Genomic DNA, 25,115 nt, shown 5'->3' on the forward strand with positions numbered 1-25,115 from the left:
TCACAAGAACAAAGATACGGTTGAAAAATGAGGACAACACAGAATACACACCTGTACATATAATACTTAAAGCTGGTGTCAGGTTTTTTGATTTTGTTTACATTTAAAGTCAACAGATTTGAACTCATTCAGTTTGAAATTTGCGAGAGTAAAAAGTCAGCGATTAATTTGAAGGGTTTCCCATGATTAAACAGTACAGTAAATGTAGTTGATATTAATTGTCTGTTATAAGCTAGAAATATTTTTATCTGTACTTACACGTTATTTGTTACTTATCTGTGATTTTATTTGATAGATGACATCGGTAATCAGTTAGACGTTAAATTATTTCATTTCATTTTCTCTTGAAGTAAATGTTCGTGTTTTACCGCACAGTACAGCAATGATTATATATCTGCTTGTTTAATTTTGTTTTTAACAAAATATTTTAATCATTTAAAAGTAATTATTATATTCGTAAATAATTGATAATATATAAAAATGGATATCGGAGAGTGTATAAAAGAGTGGGATGATTTAGTAACTGACTACAAGCGATTAGAGGTACAGTTAAAGCTATTTTTACAAGTAAATGTATAAAATTTACCATTCAATTCTTTATTGATTTACCATAATGTGACTGCTTTATAGTAACTGATTTAAATTATTTTAATTAATAGGAATCAGAAAAAGTTACGGTCATACATAATAATTAAAATAGTTTCAAAAATAAATGAAATATTATTCTTAGTAATATATAATTTCTGTATTTTAAAAATATATTTGATAATAATTGATATAATCTACATGTAATGATGACTGATGATTTTACATGTAAGTCATAAAATTACATTTCATGAACATTCGAAAATCTGTTTGTTTTTTAATATTTACAATTTTTTTATATTTATTATTACATTGTTACACTAAATTCCAAAATTTCGTTATCGATTCGTTTTTATGCTTGTTTGTATTGTATATGTATTGCGTCAATGTTACCTTGTTTTGAAAAAAACTAGTGTTATATATATTATTTATTATATGAATACTAAATAGAAGCAATATAACCCTCAATTTATACTAAATTGTAGAACTACATTTTATTAATATTTATATAGACATTTTGGGAATTAATATGTTTTGTTTCTTATTCCTGAGGTTTTACTGGAACACAATAATACTATGTATTGCTGTTTGACTGTAGAATATTTGATGAGAGGGATATATAGCTTGCTTACAGAGATTACTTATATGTCTGAAACCAAGTTTGATAATCATTTAATTATTCTTGTTGTTATCAAAGTTTTGCATACATTTCAACACCAACAATTTATACTACGCTAACTCGAAAATGTGTGCACACTCTGCTAATAATTGTTAGTGTAATATAAATCTATTGATTTCAAAAATTGCCTTTAGTTAGAGTTGTATAAATTTGTAACTTCGTTAATTTTGTATATTTCTTCACTATTTTATTAATACATATAAAATAACATATTTTAAGCAAATTGGTACAAAAAAACGATTTTCACTAAAATTCGAGTTAGCGTAGTATAAGTTGTAGGTGTCGATTTGTTCAATAACTTGTAACTATCATTTCAGGTTATAAATAAAGATTATACTACAAAATTAGAGGAAATTGGCGAACTACAAGCATCATGTTTAAAAGAACTCAACCATCAAAGATATCGCATGTCAATTATAACTGGCGCCCTAAAGAGGTCAGACATATTTGCATTATATTCTTGATCTTAATTTAATAAACATTTGATAAACATGTTTGCTAGAAACATAATACAGCTATTTATATTTTAATTCAAATATGTTTACTAAACATAGAAGCATTATCCTGTCTTATTCATTTTCGAAATTATACCACTGGTACGGAAGAATTACCTCAGATCTGAGAAGAAAAGGCGAAGAAACTCAGTGACTTTTTTTGTCAGAATTATATGCTTACAATCATAAATTATTTATATTTCCACATGTTAACAACACACTTATATTAATTAATTTATACAATAATTGTTATTTCTCGGTGTTCATTGAATTTTTAATAATATATTATCAAATAATGTTTTTAATGGCAAATTCTATACTTAAATGGAAATATATAAACTATATATTAAATTATTCAAGTATTCATGATTTTTAAGTTATATTAATATTTATTTTTTCAATTTTTAAACTGACAATTTTTTTTAAAAGTTTGTATGTGTTGTGTGTTGAGTTATCGTTTTATATGTATATTCTTTAATTTTTGCCTTATGACAGATTTTTAACATAATTACATGAAAATTAATTTGGTAATTAAGTGAACTGCAAAGATTAAGATTAAAATCACATCCATAATCAAATCAAATTAATAAATAAATCATATCTTTGTGATAAGATACAGTCAGTTATGCTTTAAAGTCAAATAAGTGATAGGTCATAATATGATAGTGTACCTTATCAATTTAGCGGACTAACTAAACACTACTAAGCTAATACATACAAATACTGTTAATATGTAATTAACATTGAACAGCAAAATTATGCAATGGACTTTGGTACTTGTCTTATATGTATTTCTAACACTTGAGTATTAAAGTCCCATTGGCTTATTTGTTTGAAATAATATTAAGTTTATATAAATAAAAGGAAATCATGTCGACATACAATATGTGAAGTAAAGTTATTGCCTGTGTATGTGCAGAACACTGTTTTATTTTGGTTGATTCATGTTCCGAATTTTCATACACATTTATACATATATAACAAAGAATTACTAACAATTCAACAAAATGGTGTTTACACAAGTTCATGGTTTGACCTTCTGCTTAGATCACATAGTTGTCTTTGCTATATCTCTGCGTAAATTATTTTAATATTAGTAGGAAAATATTATTATATTTAAATAATCATTTATTAATGATTATTTATTAATTAATTCTATCAACGAAGAACCTTATAAAATTATTATCAAAATTGTAATACATTTAATTTTTTACCGAAGCAAATTACCAAGTAATCAAAGTACCTAGGCTGACATTATCAATTTGTACCTTGCCCTTTGATATAATTTCGATTAATCAAAAAGATACGCGCTCTTCGCGTTCCGATTCGACTATAGAGGGTCCAAACCGGATATTAGCACCGGAATAAGTGGAATGCATTTTTGTTGACGAACCAGAATAGTGTCTTTGGTAACTACAGAACCGACAATCGATTTGAGTAAATGTTAGCGTTACAAGTTATTGTGTAAATAATCTCGAGTTCATAATCCAAAGTAGAATCATACTCATTGTATGTACGCCATATTTATGCTATTTAATTTACTACGATGACATATTAAGACTTAATAACTTTATGATATCCTTCTGATTGATTTCAGTAAAACTTTGGGTTGCGCCTATAATTTATTTACAAAAAAAATATGTTACAAACTGTCTTGATATACTGACTGGTTAGCGATATGCAAGTCGCGGTCAAGTACTTCAACCAATGGGTGTGTTTGTAGTCACTCGTAGTACAAGGTTAACTTAAGTACGTGGGAAAAATTAAAATTTAATGAATTGAAATGAGTATTTTTAAAAATATATATTATGTACGTGAATTATTCAGAATATATTATAATATACTCCATACATAATAAATACAACCTCTAACATCGTGGGTTCAGATCCCAATGATGATATCATATCTATGTTATATACAAAGCAGTCTAGGACCACCTTCATTAAAGTATTATGTAGTCATATAAGTAAAAAACGAGAGACTTAGTTATAAAAAATATTAATTCATAAATAACATAGAAAAAATATTCAAGTAACTTCACCCAACTTAAAACCGGGTACAAAATATAAAACTGTTGTTTTTTAAGAAAATCCTCTGTTGCAATAAATTGACTTAGAGTAGTAGTCAGGATACGAGGAATACATTTGTCGATTGCGTATTTCGGAATGGTATTCCATCTTTTTACAAAGCCTAGGTACATCTATTCTTTCTAGAAAGGACAATGATTATGCGAACGTTTTTTATAAGCTCTTCCTATAGATTTTCCAGTATGTTTATACTGCTTCATTTTTACGATCCAACGCCCCTTGTGTGGGATTCGATTTTCAGTGATTATTTTGTTTAATTATATCATTCCTATTTCCCAATTACGACTTTTGACTACCTTTAGGCTACAATTGTTGGTGAACAACTTCTTAAAAACCCCAATTATTAAAAAGTTAAGTTTTTTCCACCTAGCTTTGCAACGCTTTGCACTCAGGATTTCTACACCCATATATACCCTGATTCAAGATGAGCCTGGTTATTGTTACGCAAATTACAAAATTAACTAATTTTATTATTTCTAGGATGGAAAAGAAGGGTGTGACAAAGGATGAGCGTCAGGCAAATTTAGAAAAGGAAATCATGAAGAGGAAAGCTATGCTGCACGAAATTGAAGCGACGCTACCCAAACAAAACAGCCTGTATCTAAGAATTATTCTTGGTAACGTAAACGTGTCGATTCTCAACAAAAACGACAAGTAAGAAATTTCCTTTTAACATTAACGGTCTTACATTACATTAGCAGCCTGTAAATCTCCCACTGCTAGGAAAGGAAAGGCCTCCTCTCCCTTTGAGGAGAAAGTTTGGAGCATATTCCGCCACGCTGCTTCAATGCGGGTTGGTGGAATACACATGTGGCAGAATTTCGTTGAAATTAGACACATGCAGCTTTCCTCACGATGTTTTCCTTCACCGCCGAGCACGAGATGAATTATAAAATTAATTAAAAAATTAAATTATTTTCATGTGCTTAATTTTAATTAAGAACATGAAAATTCAGTGGTGCTTGCCTGGGTTTGAACCCGAAATCATCCGTTAAGATGCACGCGTTCTAACCACTGGGCCATCTCGGCTCTTTACGGTCTTAACTATATAGTATGTAGTTAATGGGGTGAATAGTTAAACAATGCTCTGTCTTCTTCTTTCGAATATCAAATCAATTATAAAAGAAAGAGAGGAATCAATGTTGAACTGCATACTATTGGGTATTTAGTTGACGTACGTATAAACATTTTTTTGTTTATACTAACTTAGCAATTTTTTTTTTCAGATTTAAATATAAAGATGAATATGAAAAATTTAAATTGATACTGAGTGCAATAGCATTCGTTCTTGCTGTTGGTAATCTGTGGATTAACTTTAGGTATTGGTTTTTACGTTCTACGTTGTTTCATTTCTATTTAAACATTTACTATTTCAATATCATAGTTATAATATGAATCGAAATATGTTTTTTGAAATTGTTTTTTTGCAGTACTTCTGTACACCATTAATTACGATGTTAATATAGAAAATGTAATGATCACTTGGTTTGTTAGGCATAAAATTTTAAATTTAAAAAAAAGTTAATAAGTAAATAATTGAAACCTTTTCAGGCCATTACAATTGATACTGATATTTCTACTAGTCTGGTACTATTGCACACTGACGATTCGTGAGAGCATACTGAAGGTCAACGGCTCCAGGATAAAAGGCTGGTGGAGGTTACATCACTTTATTTCCACCGTAGTAGCCGGAATACTGCTCATTTGGCCACAGAATGAACCCTGGAATGAGTTTCGACACACATTTATGTGGTTTATTGCTTATATAAGTACGTACAAAGTATATACAGGGTTTAAATTAAATAAATAATTAAAATATCTTAATTGTAAATTAGCTACTGAACTGTTTATGTATCTAAATTTAATATTAAATTTGTATTAAGTAAGTAAGTTAAGTGGATAAGTAAGTTTTTTGACATTGGTTATTATTTTAAATCAATTTTGTGGGAATTTTAAAGAGCGACCTTTAGTCCGAATTCGGCCATGTTCGAATACGAATTTCCACCAGCGTCCTTTCTGATCATTTTATTTCGGTTGCTTTGAAATAAATTCCTAGCATACAATAAGCAATACATAAAGCTAAGTAAACGATCATGTTTTCAAAATAATATGCAGAACAAGTTTCATAACGATTTTTTTTGTTTTTCAGGCATATTTGAGGGAAAAAAATAAAAATTATATTGAAATAATATCGTTTTCCGTCTCGCATTTTTATATTTAAATTTGGACCGATAATTATTGTTTAATTATTGAAAAATATCCAGTGTTTAATCGTTTTTATAAATCAGAAGAAAAAAGTAGATTTTAATCGAAACTTTTTTTTAATATAATTTTTGAAGTTGCAATTTTGACTTATTTTGAAAAAATCTAAAAAACGTGATAACTCAAAAATGGTTCACTTTTGCATCATGCATATGGAGGTTAAAATTATTGCAAATAGTCACCCCTATCACCTCCTAACGGGAATACGTCGAATTACCAATAACCTGTATATTCTAGAGTTACAATTATTCTTTCATAAGTGTATACATGGTATGAATAAAATATTTCAGGTGTAGTGCAATACATGCAATTTAGATACCAAAGCGGAGTTCTCTACAGGCTGAAGGCGCTGGGTGCGAGACATAACATGGATATTACCATAGAAGGTTTCCACTCATGGATGTGGCGTGGACTCTCCTATCTTCTACCATTCTTATTCGGGGGCTATGTTTTCCAACTATACATTGCATACACGCTCTACCACATAAGCTATCACCCAGAAGCTACATGGCAGGTATGTGAACTCGTTGTTTTTTAAGAATTTTAAGGATATTATTGTTATTGCATAATTCATTAAATATATTTTCTCAACGTCTTAATGTTCTGATTTGAAGATTATAAATTAAATAATAATAATAGTATCAAATGTTTTGTAATATATACATGATATTTCCTATGAAAACCAAAAAAACAGGTACCAGCATTAAGTATGTCGTTTCTGCTTATCGGCATCGGAAACTCGGCGACCACGCTCATAGTGATACCGCAGAAACTGAACGAGCAGGTACCGGCCTGAGGAGCGACCGACGCACGTATACGCACGAATCTGTAGTCTAGTGTTTACAATTTTCCTTTACCTTGAACGATTTATACTTTAATCGGACACTTGGAGAATGTCAATATATTTTTTTTAAACTTTGAAAAGTCATTTTATTTTATTTACCGAGATTCTAAAGTAATCGTAAAATGGATTATTTCAAGGTGGAAAATTACTAATTGCATAAAGGTTGCTGAGTTTTTATTACGTATTTATTGTTTTATATCGATTTTTCAAAAGTTATCATATAAGTGAATGACCTGTTGCAAATACTTCGCCTTAATCGTACAAAATGGATTAAAGTATTTCGTACAAGGATCTCACGGTTAAAGTTTTTATTTTTAGAATTATCTGCCATTTTATTAAGGACAATCAGTCAGCTTTGAGTGATATTTTATTGTTTGGTTGTCTTATCGCGTACGTTTTAACCTTAAACAATTATTTGCATGTTGTTCATTAGTTAATATCAACCTGCTATATCCGGTTATTATTCATTTATAACATTAACCTTATTAAAATGGCAGCTATAACAAATTGTAATGCATTTTTGTAGTTTGCATTTGATTTTTTTTTCGATTTTTACATCAATATCATAATTACAATTTTTATATTAACACACAATGACTAGCGCAGTATAGTTAACGCAGCTGCAAAAATAGCAACTTACGTTGGCTACACGGTACAAGTAATTTTATTCTTTTATAGTTATGCAGTAAATTAGAGAAAAATGAAAATAATTTTGATTAAATATTACACAATGCAACGAATTGGTGTAACATTTTAGTGGCCTCTAGCATGATGTTGACAGCGATTAGTTGCATATTGCAAACTATTTTTTACGAAGTTATCCTTGACTGTGTAACCGAGCCTATTAGTATATTTAGTTCAATTTTATTTAATTACATATAATAATACTGCATATTATTTACCATTTTTAAGCAAATTTGTGATATCACAAGTTTGTGAATCTCTTAGTGTGTGAACATAACTGTATTTTTTATCTTGTAACATGCTTTCGAATATTGGTTAAATTTTCGCTTTTTGATTTTATACTCTGCTAAATTAATATTACTACTAATATTAATCTGTAGTGTTTGATACAAAGTCATATGATACATAGTTACAGTAGTTGGAATTAATTTATTTAATATTGTTAATCCTTATTACTTTGGGTCCAAAAATGTTATTTTATTTCCTCATGGGTTGTTAATTTAATGCATTTACATTTAGACATCTTATTTTGCAGAATATAAATAATTTGCAAAATATATATTCTAAGTAATTTTTTATTTAAATAATTTCTAGTCGTCATATCCAAATCCGATGATTGGTGTGTTCTGCTAAATTGATGTTTCATAAAAATTAATCAGGATAACAAGTTTTACAACTATGTTTTCCTGCCATTCGGGTTTCATGAAATCTTTGTCGTAATCGTTTCTTGGGTTCTAAGCAAAAATGTTTGTTTTTTTGTAAAATTCCCATATTTCTTAATTATTTAATGTAATTGTTATTATGTTTGTATTTAATACTTCTGTGCTCTCATATGATTTGAGTTAGTAACGTATTTTAATATATTATATTTTGTTTTAAGTTTAATCTGCACAAAAAAATCGAATAATTTAAACGGAACCAATTGCTGAAAAATGTTTTTCATAAACTTATCACTATACAATTATTTTAAAGATATGTGCTCAAGAATACTATTATAAAAATATATTTATTAATAATATATTACTGCTAATCTCATTTGACATATATATTAATGTATTTTGCTTATTTTTTTTAAATGATTGCTAAAGCATGCTTAAAGTGCAGTTTGTTTTCACAAAAGTATGTTTATTTATAAATAAATAAATAGAGTTTGGTCAATTCAAACGGCATTTGTAATAAATGTAAGTTTTCGTTAGGGTAATACATATTTTTAAATGTATGTGAACTGTTATTAGTAGAACTAGTCATAATACTTTTTTTTACATAAAATATAAACTTTCACAGACTTTGTAAAGTTTTAACAGTGTACAGGTAATGTAAAAAATGGCAACATTATGAAATTCGAAACCTTCGTTTAAAGTTTTAAACTATTTAAAAACAAGATCTGTAAATTAATATTATGTGGTACTTAAAATACCTACTTTGTACATTTAACTCATTATTTGTGTATATAAAGGGCTGTATTTTTTGTTATTTATTTATGCTGTGCTGAGTAATAAAATAGATTTTTAGTTGCAATGTTTTTGTTTATTTAATTATTTAGATTTGCGATGTTTGACAGGTGACTTACCTGGCGGCTTTGTTCCTTATTTTGCACTGCTGCAACATGTTCACAATACTACGACTGTTGCGCAAGAAAATGCTTGGGCGGTCGAAACTGCGCTACAAATTACGTGCAATCGCGTACCGTCTGTCCAATGAGATCGCAGTTTTGGTACGTGCCCGTTATATTCCAGTTACACGATTGAATCATTATCATTACAAGCAAAGGGGAAATACGGGCTTCGTATGTGGAAAAAATATAAATTTCAAATTTGTTTCTTTATTTTCTTATTGTTTTTAATAAGTGTATAAAACTTAAACAAATAATAAACATTTTTTTCAAAATTATTTCACATAGAATCTGTCTTCTAAGTTATTTTTGTACTTATGCTAGGGTGACTGAATGCAGTGTTTTGTTAAAGGGCGTAAAGGTATATCCAAAACTCAATATTAAAAATGGATGCTTTATAGATTTTGTTTTGTATTGCTTTAATGTGTCGTTACTTTTTAAATTTGCTTTCCTTATAATATTAGTATAGCTCATAAGTAAACTATATTGACTCAGCTCCATGCTAAATCAGTATAGTTTACTTTGGATGTAAATATATTAGGATGTCGAATATTTTCACTTTAAATAGCATTTACTCATATCATTCACCATTCATTTCCTTCTTGAATACTCAACTTATTTATTTGTTTATTATTTTACCTGATAGCATCACACATTATTCATATAAATAGCCTCATCCAATGGCAGGAGTAAAGATAGTTAAACAACTTTAGACTTTGAATTCACATAAAATCACTGGTCGTGTTTTAAGCAAAGTATTCAATTATGCTGGCAGCCTCGATAGCGAAGTTTTTATCGTAACTTTGGAAGTAAAGCTACAGTGGAAATATGTTGTTAAGTAGAATATTTTAATATTTTTTGTTTGTAGTGCATAATATGGAATATGTAAATCTAAAATGTTTTTATCTTTAATCCTGTCATTGGAATATTCCAGGAAGGCATATTCAATTGCTGCGGATAACACTCCATTAATATGTATTAGGATTTGGTCATCCGCAAATAAATAAAAATATAATTTTCTCACCATAAATATTTTTTTAATTCTTCGTAGTAAAAACTTACAATCAATAGAAATTTATATTTGATTCAATTACAATAAATAGACGGAGATTTTGAAAATATTCTATAAATTACTATCGATAATAATTATCAGGCATTTAACTCAGCATGGGTATTTTACATATACGGCCTGTACAATATACCTTCTGTAATATCTTGCAAGGCGGACTCTGAATCTCAAAAATTATCAAAGCATAGAGTGCTGTAACTTGTTCCCAAACTTTTTGAAGACTACCTCTGGCAAATAAAAACGCGTAACAAGCTGCTACATATTATGCTTATGTCCGATAGTGTTATTGAGCATAAAGGAAATTTTGATTTTTAGCGGGACCCTCCCCCGTATTACAGAAGGTCTATATTATGAACATGTTCTTTATAATTATTGCATTCCGTGTACCGTTTTGTGTTATAGCTACTTTTTGTATAGCATTTTAGTCGCTTTTAAATCATCGTATCTTTAGCATTTTACCAAACAGGAGAACTAAAAAAATAAGTTTCAGTGAACATGTGTATTATAACAAAATACTGAAATACAGATACAAACGATTTAAAAGTCATTTGTTTGGATGTTTTTACTAGTTGTTTGTACATTTGTTTAATACTAATTGTAAGTCTCATTTAATTTATATGGTTACAGGATCAAAAGTGGAGGCAAAATAAAGTGGACACAAAAAGTACTTAGTCGGTGATGGGTCAATATCTAAATGGAATTATTTATCAATACCTTTATATCTGATTATTTAAACAATATATTTTCATATAAAAAGTATTTGGACTGTGGGTATTAATGTTATTTCTCGATGTAAATATAGTTTATTATATTAAACAATAATAACTTCAATTCTTATTATTGCCCGTTTAATAAATCAAGTATTTTCCTTCCTTTCACACTTGCAAAATAATGAAAAACACGTATATGTATGTACAGTCATTAAATTATATGATAAATAATAATAATAATTAAGGAACAGTCATTTCAAATGAACTAATTTTTAACAACACTTCGAAACTTGCTTTATATGTATGTATTATACATTTTAATCTTATTTATGTACACCTTATTCTAAATTAACACATTTTTAATTACTGATGTAATAAACATTTCAAATTAAAAGCAATGAATAGAAAAGTGATTTAAATGTATTATTTGTGGCAGCAGTAAAAGATCTTGTGCTTGCAAAAAAAGCATATTAATAAAAGAAAGTACGAACAACTTTTGCTTGCGGCAAAGTTTATTTTGCTAAATATGAGTCTGCGTTTTAATAAAAACTGAAACTAAGAAAAAAAGATTCATAACTCTGGTAATTTTAAATATATAAAACCTCTCAACGGAAATTCATGATACTTCTTTTTCGAAAAAGTCTGATTTTATTGACTTGATAACATTTTAGCAATTATCATAGGATAAGTAATTATTATCCTAACTATCCCAATCATCATTTCTCATTCGCTTCATCGTCACTTTCACTGAACGAATTAGGTTGTTCGTTGTAATGATCAATACGTGGCTTTTTAATTAAAAGTCCTTGTTTCTGTAACTTTTCGAGAGCGTCTAATGTATTCTTTTTCGCAGTATTAATTTCATATTTTTCTTCTAGTTGTGAAGCTTGTTTCGAATTTGTTTTCACTATCTTAAGTCCAGAGACATTACTTAATCTGCTAAGTTGTTGTTGAGAATTTGTAGTGACTTCTGAACGCGTTTGAGTGGCTGTTATTAAGCCTTTGCCTTTTACAGTCTTAGTAACACTGGAGAAGTCAGAGCGACTCTGAGAAGCCGAACTAAATTGCATAGCATTATCATCATCATAGTCTGCCATATCTGGTATATTACCAAGGGAATCTTTAGGTTTCTTAAAACAACTAAAATGTCCAGTTGCTTCATCTGAAGGTCTCTTTATTGCTTGGTTCAGGGCATGAGGAGAAATTTTTAATTTTCCAATCGCCGGTTTTTGTGGACTACATTTAGGAGGAACGACTTTTCTCACGATAGTTGCACCAGGACCAGTAGGCCGTGGTAAATTTAGAACGGGTCGGGCAGGTACAAGTTGATTTGATGGTCTGACGATAGTTGAATTTGAAGGTCTTATAATATTAGACGCATTTCTAATCTTAGTACCAACAGGAGGAGAAGCGTGTCTGACTGCAGTACCCTGTAATTCTTTGCCTGGCAGCTTATTCATTATCTTCTGTGGTCTTATCATAGGCTTAATATTGCATCGATTTTGCACAACTTCATTAGTGGATTGATTAACAGTTCTTATCGTCTTAGTAACAGTTGTTGTAATTTCTTCAATAACAGTTTGTGATTGAAACCTCTTTACTGTTTTTACAGTGTTTACTTGATTTGATGAAGTAGAAACATTTTTATTAAATGAAGCTTGATTCGTTGAAGTGCTGGCTAATTGACTAGTTTTATTAATAGGTAGCTCTGTTTGTAACAAGTTTGTTTTCAAATGTTTTGTAACTACTTGCTTATTCACATTAGGTTTTTCTTCTGTGATTTCTTTCTGACATGATAAATGAATGTCTCCCTCAGGATTCTGTTTATTTGTGTTTAAAGATTTAATTGTGAGATCTTTATTTAAATTTTTGAAATTTTCAAAACTTGTTGTTTTATTTGAATTTGCCACTATATCTTCTTTTTTTAGGGTGTTACTTTTAATCTGGCTTTCAAAATCAGACAAATCGTCTTCCATGTCATTATTAATATCTTCATTTTCACTATTCGATCCAATCGGCGATTCCACTGTTGCATTATTTTGACTTTCACCCTCATTATCGCTGTTATCATTGTCGTACATTTCAGTAATTTTTACTTTATTTATGTTCGATTCCGAACCACTATCATTTACCTCGTCGTAGTCGTCATCATTATCATACTCTCCAAAGCTTTTGAGTAATCCAGTTTTGTATGTATTTGGAGAAGAATTACGAGACTTAACACTTATATTTCCACCTAAAATCTTTAATTTGTTTTGAAGATTTATACTCTTTTGGATCTCTGGAGACTGTTTATTCATCCTTCTACTTTCGATTTTTATATTTTTGTTATCAATCTTTAGTTCATTTTGAAATACATTTTTTTGATTGGATTTAACGACAATGTTTTTGCCAAGATGTCTCAGTGCGGTTAATGGTAAATTTGAAGGCGTATTTTCGGTTGTGGTGTTGACTGCATCACTTTCGTTGCCATCACTATCGGAGTCATCTATATTAAAAATCTCTATTTCGTCGTCTATATTACCTTTACCAGGATTTTTCGGCACCACATCCTGTACCTGGGTAATATTATTTTTATCTTGTTTGATTGTAGAAATTTGACTAATACCTGTGGTAGCAGAAATTGGCTTAGCTGTAACGTTTGTCAAACGTTTTAAAATATCAAGATTAGATGCCTTTTTATGGCATTCTTCATTTTTTACCTCTTCTTCATCAGTTGTTTCATCATTTTTTGTATTTTTCTCTACACCGATAGGAGGGTTTCTGATTTTTAATTTTCTAATTTCAACAATATTCTGATTCAAAGCTTCAGGTTCATCAAGTTTATTGAATTCTGCATTTGAAATATTTTCACCATTATCATTAAATTCATCACATTCGCTTTCGGCATCAGAATTGAAAGTCGGTAATAAAGGAGATTCTTTTGCAGGTTTCAATGTTATATTTCCACTAAGAGGTTTACTTAAAACAATCTTTTGTTCTATGTGTAATGGTGTAGCAACTGATTCTTTATCATTATTTTTAATTTCCAAATCTTTATTTTCTTGATTAATCATTTCATTATTTTTGGAGCTAACATTTGTGGTTTTATCTTGAATTACCGGCTTGACTGTTATAAGATGACTTAAATGCTTTAAAGCATTTAAGGTTGTATTCGCAATATTGTTTTCCATTTCTTTTTTACTACTATCATTGTTATCAAAACTAGAAAATGTTTCTTTGACAGCTTTGTTATCTAAAACAAAGTCCGGGTTTGTATCATGTGAACTTTTTGAAAGTTGATTAGGGCTAGGTAAATTAACATTTGAAATAATTTTATTTTTCTCTTCCACAGTAGAAGGGGATATATTAGTATCGGCAATATATGGACTTCTTTTTTCTGAAATACCTTTTTTATCATTTTCAATTATATCACTATTCTCTTCGACAACTTTAGTAACATCACCCTCAATAAGCAGATTAGATTCAATTTTAATTGGATTTTGACTATCTTGTGAGTTATTGGATATTTCACCATTCACAGCTACATCATTTTCAATGGGTGCATTCTCTGTTTTTGTTAAATTCCCTATATCTTCTTCTTTATGGTCTAAAGTAACATCTTTATCTATAGTACTATCAATATGTTTGTCAACTGTATTAATTGCATGGTTGGCAGTGATGTCCTTTTTTACATTTTGCGATACACTTTTTTTTACAATTTTTATTTGATTATTTCCTTGGTTCATTAGCTTAGACAATATTTCGTTAGGAGTGCTTATAGTGTTCGGTCTATTTCCTTCTTTATTAAAATTGTTCGAAAGAGAATTATTTCCAGACTTCGTTTTTACAACTATACCATGTTTTTTTAACTTAGCTAAATCAGCATTTACCATTTTAGGTTCGGGTTTGTTAGGTATTTTTTTACCTTTTACTTTTTTTAGAACAACTTGAGTTGGTACTTCCTCTATTCCTTGCACATTAAGGCCATCGCCAAAAACGTCTTTATTCATGTTTAAGAATTCATCAAGTGTAATAGCAGCTTTCTTTGATTTCTTATGTTTTTTATGTTTCTTTGATTTCACCTTATCTGGGGCGTCATTATCTGCAGACTCCCCCATTACTAATTGAAGAAAACTATCCTGTAACAAAATCCTGTTTTAAATTATCAGGGTTAAATACTGAATAGCATGATATAATAGAGGTGGAACTTACAATGCTCGCTGTATTAATTCCCTCATCTTCTTCTACTTCTTCCTCAACCTTCTCAATAATAGGCGACACTGTTTCAAGTGAAAATTCTGTCACTTTTTCTTTCCTAAAAAAATATTTACGTAAATAAGTAACATAATTCTAGGTTAAATAAATTTTTATAATGATCATTAAAGAATCATGATAAAATAATGTTACATTAATAGGAAGCATAGGATTATTTAAAAAAAATTACATTTCATTTTGTTCACTATACATGTCATCAGTAGAGTGAAATGTAAGGTGTAATTCATAAGCATCTAGATGGTAGAATATAGCTTCACAGAGAGGACATCTTAATATCTCAGTCGGGCTTTGATTCTCATCTCCGTGATCATCGCCCATGTGTTTCTGCAAACATGTTAACTTACGTTATATATATATTAGATAATCCGTGATTTGTCATTTTATAATTAAAGAAATATTTTTGCATTTTTATGCTTAAAATAAATATATGAACTTACATGTAGGTTCACTTTGTTGTTATATTCTTCACCACAAAAAGCACAGTAATAAATTTGTATTGGTTCCTACAAACAAATACCATGTAAGACAATATTGTACATATAAAAAATCGTAGTGTGTCATGAAGACGACAAAATCTTTTTGTACTTAATTATAAACTAAGAATTTTCTGGCCAGGGCATTTTAAAATATAATACATATATAATTTTCTTAAACTTATTTTAAATAAAAATTTATACATAGCCTATTTCAAGCATAACAGTAGTAAAGACTAACAACATTTGACATTGAATTGATGCTATATCATTTGTCAATAGTTAGAGGACTGTTCTATGATATTAATTATGGAGTCGCTAAGAAGTGCCTTTTAAAAAATTAAAGTAGTTGAGTGGAATATTCTTGTATTATTAATATAGATATATTAATTGAGAATTGTTTTTAGTGCCCAATATAGCTGAGCTATTAGTAAATCACATACAATACATAAATCTAAGGTTTGTTTAGCTTTATCTATTTATTGGATTAGGCTATAAAGGTATACCTGTTGAGTTGGAGTTGGGGTATTTCTGTACAATTGTATGGTAGATATATGACAATCAATAAACTGTTACAATACTGCAATATTGAATAACTTTGAATTTAAAAAGGATATTAATTTAAATTTGAAATGAATGTTAAAGATACAGATAATATTCATTATTAAATTATTTGAGGTTTCTTGACTGCATTGGTAATGTCTTTTTTCTTCTCCATGTGTCATGTCATTTAAAAAAAAAGCTGGTACAACTAAAAGCCACCATGAAAGAGTCACTTAAACCATTAGACACATACCAAAACAGGTTGCTATTACCATCTTTATTGAAATAAATCCCCTATTTGCGTAAATATCAAATGTATAGTTACAATAAGCAGCTTCAAGTTTTTCCAATAGTCATAGAGCATAAATCTATGATTAATTTATTAAATATACTATGTATTTCCTATAAAAAAAAACTAACACATGATACCAGTGTCAGTCTTATTTTTTTTCAACATAGAAAAACACCAAATGATATATAAATAAAGCATACCTGATTGTAAGTTTTCACTTTCTTTGAATGTCCAAAAGCTGGTAGTTCAGTATCTTGTCGGTGAAAGAATTTATTGTGGTAAAGCATAGCCGATGGCACATGAAATGTAACTTCACAACAGTCACAATGAAAATCATTCGTATCAGTTACTTCAGAGGATTCATGATTTGTTTGTAGGTGTTTATTATATAAATGCTGTAATTAGAAATTATTATTAATTAACAAAAAATGTTGCTATTTATACAGCATTTCACTTCAAATAAACGAATTATATTAACAGACAGGGTAGTGAGTAATTAATATGCAAAAAACCTTAATTAATAAGTTATAATATGAATTACATATCACCTTCATTGTGAATAATTTTCCACAAAACGGACAGAAATATTTAGCATCATGATCTGGATGAGCTTTGTGTTTATGAGTAATAGCTTTCGATATTGTTGGAAATACTTCTTCACACACATCACAGCCAACCAATTCATTTTCTTCGGAAGTTTTCTCGGTTTTGGGCATTTCATTCTGTTGTCGGCTTTTATATTTTGTGTAGGTATTAAATTTTGGATCGCCGTGTTTTCTTAAATTGTTAGATAAATGTAAAATTTGTAACACAAATAATACTAGGTATACCTTTGATAAACACGATTATATTATTGTTGATATTTACCTAAAATGAACTAACAAATCGGCTTTATCTTCAAAAACTTCTTTACAGAAAACACAGTCGAACTTAGTTTCTGTTGTCATTATGAAAATACTGCTTATTTATTGTAAATTCAACTTATAAACTAAGCAATTACTTATTTTAACATTTAATTCTAAGATTTGTCCATTTCTTTTTTTATGATTTTCCTATGTTTTAATGTTAATTAAGCACTTAATTAAGTAAATGCTAGTAAAACATAATTTATCTAGAAATAAAACATTTAAACATTATGATCGCAAAACACAAATTCAAGATCCAAGCCATATTGCCATTTCAAATGTTGCCATTACCAAATACTCCAAATAGACGCAATGATTCTATTCTCTTTGTTATTCGACACATTTCGACTAAAATACTAAATAGTAAGTTATTGAGATTGCAAAATTATTTGGTTGATACAATAAACTGTGAAATTTATCAATTTCCGTTGAAATTTTCATGACTATGACTTTTTTCATTACGTTAGCAAATATCTAGAAAACGTAAACTTTTAAATAAAATCTCATAGATACTTTTAGCATAAATAATGATTGGCTCTGTCAGCTTTAAAATTTAAATACATTAAACTTGGCTTGATATAATTTGTATTATAGTTGAGTTTATGTGTATGCTGGACGACCTAAATGGGTCCACCCGGCGGGTCGGTCTAGGCATGAACTTGGATAAAACCAAGATCATATTCAATGAACATGTCGTGCCGGGACCGATATCTGTCGACGGCATCCCCCTCGATGTTGTGCAGGATTACATCTACATTGGCCAGACTATCCAACTAGGCCGGCACAACTTTGAGGGAGGCCAATAGGAGGATTCGGCTGGGCTGGGCAGCATTCGGCGATTCCACAATGCTTGAAAATCGGTGATGACGTATGGTGCCGAGACGTGGACACTGACGGTGGGGCTAGTCCACAACTTAAAGGTCACGCAGCGAGCGAGCTATGTTAGGTGTCTCTCTCGCGGATAAAATCAGAAATGAGGCTATCCGTGAGAGAACCAAAGTAAAGGACATAGCTCGGAGAATCAGCAAGCTGAAGTGGCAGTGAGCTGGCCATATCTGTCGTAGGACCGATTGCCGCTGGAGCAGACGAGTCCTGGAGTGAAGACCGCGTCTCGGTAAGCGTAAAGTGGGGCGACCTCCGACCCGCTGTACCGACGACATTCGCGGGATCGTCGGTAGAAGCTGGATGAGGGAAGCAGAGGACCGAGCAACGTGGCGCGCTCTGGGGGAGGCCTATGTCCAGCCGTGGACAGCAGTAGGCTAATGATATATGTGTATGCATGATTCTTTCTGTCAACTGTTACACGTTAGCGTCTCGTTCATTCAGTATTAGCCTTTTGCTATAGATGGATGTATATAAAACTGATGTTGAGGTAATTAGATTAGTTATTATTATTAATATATCCCATTTTGAAAAAAATATTGTCAAAACTTAGACCAATTATTTCAATGTTTATTATTCTCATAGAATTAATCTAATATTAAAAAATCATAACTAAAATTATTCCCTACGTATAGATAAACATGTTAATGTTAAAAAAAAATAGTATGAGAATTAAATGATTTTGTTTATCTTGTGGTATTAGGATATTTCAGTGAAGTCCTGTTATTGGTAATATATATCTTTATTTCATTCCAGTCACCATCGTAACTCGACAACTTAATTATAAACTCATTCGCAATACAACTATTATATATGTATCTGTTCATATATAAATTATAAATAAAATATTCAAATTAGATTTGAATTTTCTAGCGCGTTCAGCCATACAAACTATTCAACTTAGTAATATAAATGTAATTTTTTTTGACATAGGTAGGCAAATGAGCTAATAAGGTAATTACTGGCCGTAGACATGGGCGCTGTAATTTTTTTTTAACTATTGTTTATTGTCGCCAATGTGCCACCAACCTTGGGAAATGAGATGTTATGTCCTTTGTGCCTGAAGTTATAATGACTTACTGGCCCTTCAACCTGAAACTAGAATATATGATGACTATGTGGTACGTACTCAGATGGGCTTGAACAAAGCCCTACCACCAAGTGTTAATTGAAATTGATCAAAAATACTCTTAAATAATAACTAAATACTTAAAAAATTAGTGAACTATAGCTAAGTTTTTACTAATTTGAATGTAGTTGACATATGTTGATGGCTACTGTTATATACAAATAAATAAGTGGCCGATCAGTTCGGCTTTTGTGATTGCATAAACTAAACCATATAATACGTCGATGACAGAGTGTAACGTTGTAGTACCTACGCAGAGTCTGCAGCAAGCGAGCGAGAAAATGCCTAAGAATATCTTCTAAATTATGTCTAGTTTAAAAAAAAGTATGTTTGGATTTTAGGATTAAATATCCGATCAATTTAGGGGCTGGCCAGCTCCTGAAAGAATTTCAATATTTTTTAATATTACTGGCGGTGCGACTCGTACCCGGAGAGCTAAAAAAACAATATAGTTATATACCATTTTAAAGGGAGGCGGAAAAATAGAAGGGAGAACCTGTAAAATATTTATCGATAAAAATATGGGCATGTCAAATAAGCAATGTTATGTTATAATCATAATTCATAACATATCATATTATGTTGGTAATTGTTCCGAACGTAAAGGTTGTAAGAAGTGTATTAAATTATTAGTAGCATAGAATATATATATATTTAAAATATAGTAAATTCGTAAGTCTGAAATAATTTGAAAGTGCCTAATATACTTTGAGATAAGCATTATAAGTCTAACTAACAAATAATTAGGTAGGTATTTAATTTTGTCTTTTGTACGTATCTGTTTATATATGAATAATATATTTATCTGTTATATTTATTATTAAAACTAGAGGTATTAATCGAGTTACCTGTTGGTTGTTGTATAGATACAAATTTTAATCTTATCAAATTACATAGTTGGAATAAGGTTACAGATTAAAGCCTCTATTATTAATTTTTTGGTTGATGTTTGAAAAGTATTAATTGAATAGTTTAATTAGGTTAGTGTATTCGTAATTCTTAGAAAAAAAACTTGTATACTAACACATTTTTGTAATATTATTTAATTTCTCGGTATTAATTGTTGTATTTATCCGATTTTTACAGATAGCAATATATCCTTGGACTTTGATCGTTCGTCGAAAGTGCAATGAACATTTGTATCTAAATAATATATTTATATATTTACGTAGTGTAAACAACAGGTTAACTCAAACTGAAATAATACCTAACTTAGATATATTCTTTTATTTCAGATAAAAATTGAAATGGCTAATATTTTCTCACCAAATTTTATTGTGAAAAGACTTTTTTCTGGTGCTCCAAGTAAAATTCGGGCCCATAAATATGTGCTTACAAAATATTTTCAAGGAGAACCTAAAATAAGTGATTTCAAGATAGTGGAAGAAACACTTCCGGATTTAAAAAGTGGAGGTGAAAACCAATCAATCTAACGTTAATTACAATCCCAGTCGAAATTACAAATACTTATTATATATTTTTTTAAAGTTTAACCTCAAAATAGTAGTTTTAGTGTTGCTACATTAAATAATTAAAAGTCCCTTATCGCTTTAAACTTTTATTGATATTGAAATGTTGGAAGACCAAATATTAAAAGTAATTCCAAAAATACAAACTGTATCTTTTTTAACTCTTAACTAGTTTTTACTATAATTATTTTTATGGTTTCCAGAAATATTGACGGAAGCAGAATATCTCAGTGTGGATCCATATATGCGAGCTTATATGATTGGATACAAATTACCCACTGATATGATAGGTGGACAAGTTGCAAAGTAAGTATCTTAAGAGTTCAATTCAATTCAATTCTTAGTTTAATGGCTTTTAGTTGTGCCACAGGGCACAGATTATTATCTTAAGAGTTATGTCTCTTTTAGAAATTGAAGTGACACATTTATGGCTGTCTTGTACCAGTGACGTCACATTTTAAGCTTTTATCCCGTAATAAAGGCGAAAGATCATTTTCGGCTCATGTGTGACGTATGGATCGTTAGGAATACGAGACAAACTGACTTATTTCTTCCTCTTCAAATCTTCTTTTATTTCTTTTAATTTATAATATTTTTAGGGTGATCGAGAGTCGCAATGAAAATATTCCAGTAGGAAGTTACGTGACTGGTGCGTTAGGATGGCGTACTCATACTATAGTGGACCCTAACAAATTGAGTTCGATGGGCATGTTACCATTAACAATCGTACCAGATATAAGACCACATCCAGTTTCTCTAGCATTAGGTGTTCTTGGAATGCCTGGGTGAGTAAATAAGATTAAGTTTCGAGAACACTGTATATACTTGAAAAGTGCTCAAAAATAATCGGCCGAATTTTGGTCTATCGATCTACGATCGATCGTTACTACGATCGAACTAGGTAACATATGTCGTTTTAATAAACGCGTATCATAAGTGCAAGATTTTTTTGGTGATTTTTTTAATGTAACGTTAAAAAACACCAATACATATATCAATTATAATACATAAATTATATTTACTATTTATATATACATTTTGTTAGAAATACAGCCTACTTTGGCTTAAAAGAAATATGCAAACCAAAAGAAGGAGAAACTATTGCAATAACTGGTGCTGCTGGAGCAGTTGGTTCACATGTCGGACAGATCGGTAAACTTTTAGGTACGTAGATTTTATATGGAAAGCAAATCGGTGTATATATAGGTACCATAAGGTTTAATAATAATTAACAATAATATTAAACATTTAAATAAAGTTTATTATATTCATATAAATAAAAGCTCTGCTATATTATGCACTACAAAGAACTCTTGATTCATATCTATTTATTTTTACTGTTGAACATTATTTCACTAAACTGCTTAAATTCACTTTAATTGAACTTCTTAAGTTCGACTCAACTTCACCGACGTTCAAAACGCAATTTTTTCCGGAATTCATAATGAATACCATATATTGTTTAAGATCTCGACCAAATTTATATTTGGGTATATATACCTTTGGTGTAAGTTATGAATTCTTGTCATTTATAATCGTTATAATTGTTAAGTTGCATTAGCCCGTTAGCCTGCCTAAGGCGGTGGGCAAAAGGGCTACCTGATGGTAAGTACGGGGCTCTAAAAAATGTAACCGCTGCTTAAATCGCCAATGCATCGCATGTTTTTTGGCGGTGGTATGGCGTCAATTTAATGTGAAATGTAAAAGTCGTTACAAAAGGAATACAATAATTGAATAATCCTATCATTTCTAACATTACAGGTTGTCGTATAATAGGATTTGCTGGTACGGATGACAAATGCGAGTATTTAGAGAAAGAATTAGGTTTTGATCGAGTTTTTAATTATAAGACGTGCAAAATAAGTGCTGCCCTAAAAGAAGGTGCTCCAAATCGTGTTGACTGCTATTTCGATAATGCACGTATATTTAAATACTAATATTTCTTTTTAATTTTGACTAAGTAATAGATTTTGAATAATAGATTTTTCAAGCCGAATGAAATATAACCGACTGAGCTTTAAAAATAAATATTACAGGTTGGAGGTGAAATAAGTACAAAAATAATGAACCATATGAACAAATTCGGTAGAGTTGCTGTTTGTGGATCGATTTCATCTTACAATGATTTGAAATTGCCTAAAGGTATTTTTATTAAAAAAAAAAACAACATAAAGAACCCCTTTGGTAAATTATACGAATAACATTTTTATTTTTCTTTATCAAATTATAGTTACAATAGTGCAGCCCGCAATCGTTTTCAAAGAACTTAAACTCGAAGGATTTTTGGTCAATCGTTGGAACGATCGCTGGAACGAGGGCGTAAATATGAACTTAAAATGGCTCAATGAAGGGAAAATTAAGTACCAAGAGAAAGTTTATTATGGGTTTGAAAACATGGTGGACGCTTTAGTTGGAATGTTAAGGGGAGAAAATACTGGAAAAGCAGTCGTGAAAGTAAAGTAAAGGTTATAAACCTTTCCGTATAAAGAAAAGTAATCGGAAAAACTATTAAGCTTGTTTTATTGACCCCAAAACTAACCTGTAAAATAATAAGCAGATCATTTATTCATTTATTATCTTAAAATAAAGTTTTGTGCATGGTATAACAAGGATAAAACAAGTATTCATATGTTAATTACTGGCTATGAGCTGGAATATATAAAAAAGATTGAATTAGCAATATCTATAGTTAAAATAAAATAAATTAATTAAAAAATATGAGGTTTTTTTGAGATTAGGGAAAGTACTATTGAACAAATATGTTATAGTAACTAGCAACATTGTTTGACTTTAGAAATAACAACAATAAATATTTAAGAACTAAATATCCAATATGTATAAAAAAACGAAAACTTTATATTTATTTTTACTAGTGGGTCGTCTACGAAACTTCATGTTTATTCAATATTTATTTAGGAATTTCCAAACCTGAAAACTGCAAATCACTCATCTACATTTGGTGCCAAATTGACGAAACTTATTAAATTATTTTTTTAATGTCAAAGAGTATACATTATTTTAGTTAGAATTGGAGTTTTTTATTTAGAATAAACTTTATCAAGCCTATTCCAATGGAAGTAGGAAAAAAGATAAACAAATCTTAGATGCTCTACAATATCATCCATGACAACAGAGTCGATGCTTTTGTAGCTGCGATTGATCTAGTAGTTTGTCTTGGACCTGTTGATTGATTTGGTCGCAGTGATCGTTCTTACTCTTAGGTTCAAGAATAGTACAGCTACTGACTTTTTTATTGCGCGTGCGGAGAAATCAGTACCAAAAATGATGCTTCAATGACGCCTTGTACAATAAACTGCTCAGGAAAACTAATAAGTTCAGAATTCGGCAGTGTTTTTTCTCGATCATCATCAATACGAAGAAGATACGCAGGAAAGTCCCATAATCACTGATACAAAAATCGGCCTACGCTATGAATATATAGGATTAAAAAAAAAACAACAAAACTTGAACGAACAATGAACACCAGTTAAAGAATAGTTCAAATAGCAAAAAATATATATAAATGTTGATGTCCCCCTCGACAATATAAGAGAGTACCATGTAACTGTACGTATACTATACTACATACTGTATATTACTTTGAAATAGCAAAAAATTTTCGATACAAATATGATTGTGGTTCATTTGCCCAACTAACGAATAATATAATTTTGGACAAAATTTAATTTGAAATAAATAAGAACAATAATTGTTAAAAGCATTGTTACATATTTATGTCAACCGTTTATTTTATTGGGTATCACTAGGGTTGAATCAAAAAAGGGAAATAAACATAGGCATTCATATAAAGTATACTAGTGTGTATTAGAAAGGAACGTAATAAATAGCTTTGTTTTAAACATAATGGTAACTCTTTAAAGTAAAACCTATTAAAAAGCACAAACAGTATTATTTGCAGTGTTTTTTCTTTTAAGTTTAAATCTTAAACTTACAATTATATTTAAAATGTAATAGTATTTCAAAAGAAAAAGCGTGTTTTCATGCCATTTATTAGGTCCCGGTCCAGAAAAACCCTTTGGAAGTTTGCAGTCCGACTTTCTAGTCACAGACAATGTAAAATACATACTTAAATTTTCACAATGTCACATTCGAAAAGCGCGAGCTTTGACAAGCAGCAA

General features: G+C 29.8%; 3 protein-coding genes across 5 annotated transcripts; 2 read left to right on the forward strand and 1 right to left on the reverse strand.

Annotated features, from left to right (window-relative positions):
- Positions 1-270: 270 nt before the first annotated feature.
- On the forward strand, positions 271-11,153 carry LOC113403347 (transmembrane protein 120 homolog). Of its 3 annotated transcripts, XM_064216804.1 has the most exons (9): positions 271-543; positions 1,582-1,700; positions 4,326-4,499; positions 5,072-5,164; positions 5,397-5,614; positions 6,398-6,621; positions 6,802-6,891; positions 9,197-9,349; positions 10,944-11,153. In XM_064216804.1, exons 1-9 carry the CDS (start codon positions 481-483, stop codon positions 10,986-10,988), a joined length of 1,179 nt encoding a protein of 392 aa, XP_064072874.1. In that variant the 5' UTR covers positions 271-480; the 3' UTR covers positions 10,989-11,153. The 3 variants fall into 3 exon arrangements, with proteins under 3 accessions (XP_064072874.1, XP_026499649.2, XP_026499648.1); XM_026643864.2 differs by lacking the exon at positions 9,197-9,349; XM_026643863.2 differs by lacking the exon at positions 6,802-6,891.
- On the reverse strand, positions 10,943-17,787 carry LOC113403344 (MATH and LRR domain-containing protein PFE0570w-like). Its single transcript, XM_064216803.1, has 7 exons — positions 17,459-17,787; positions 17,140-17,368; positions 16,792-16,986; positions 15,721-15,786; positions 15,453-15,607; positions 15,221-15,323; positions 10,943-15,147 (listed from the first exon to the last, which is right to left on the reverse strand). Exons 1-7 carry the CDS (start codon positions 17,536-17,538, stop codon positions 11,743-11,745), a joined length of 4,233 nt encoding a protein of 1,410 aa, XP_064072873.1. The 5' UTR covers positions 17,539-17,787; the 3' UTR covers positions 10,943-11,742.
- A 2,955-nt stretch (positions 17,788-20,742) lies between these two features.
- LOC113403348 (prostaglandin reductase 1-like) lies at positions 20,743-23,484 on the forward strand. Its single transcript, XM_064216767.1, has 6 exons — positions 20,743-20,920; positions 21,180-21,282; positions 21,576-21,761; positions 22,022-22,140; positions 22,738-23,118; positions 23,207-23,484. Exons 1-5 carry the CDS (start codon positions 20,755-20,757, stop codon positions 22,911-22,913), a joined length of 750 nt encoding a protein of 249 aa, XP_064072837.1. The 5' UTR covers positions 20,743-20,754; the 3' UTR covers positions 22,914-23,118; positions 23,207-23,484.
- Positions 23,485-25,115: the final 1,631 nt, after the last annotated feature.

The sequence above is a fragment of the Vanessa tameamea genome, chromosome 13 (assembly GCF_037043105.1).
Source record: "Vanessa tameamea isolate UH-Manoa-2023 chromosome 13, ilVanTame1 primary haplotype, whole genome shotgun sequence".
Taxonomy (NCBI): Eukaryota; Metazoa; Arthropoda; class Insecta; order Lepidoptera; family Nymphalidae; genus Vanessa; species Vanessa tameamea.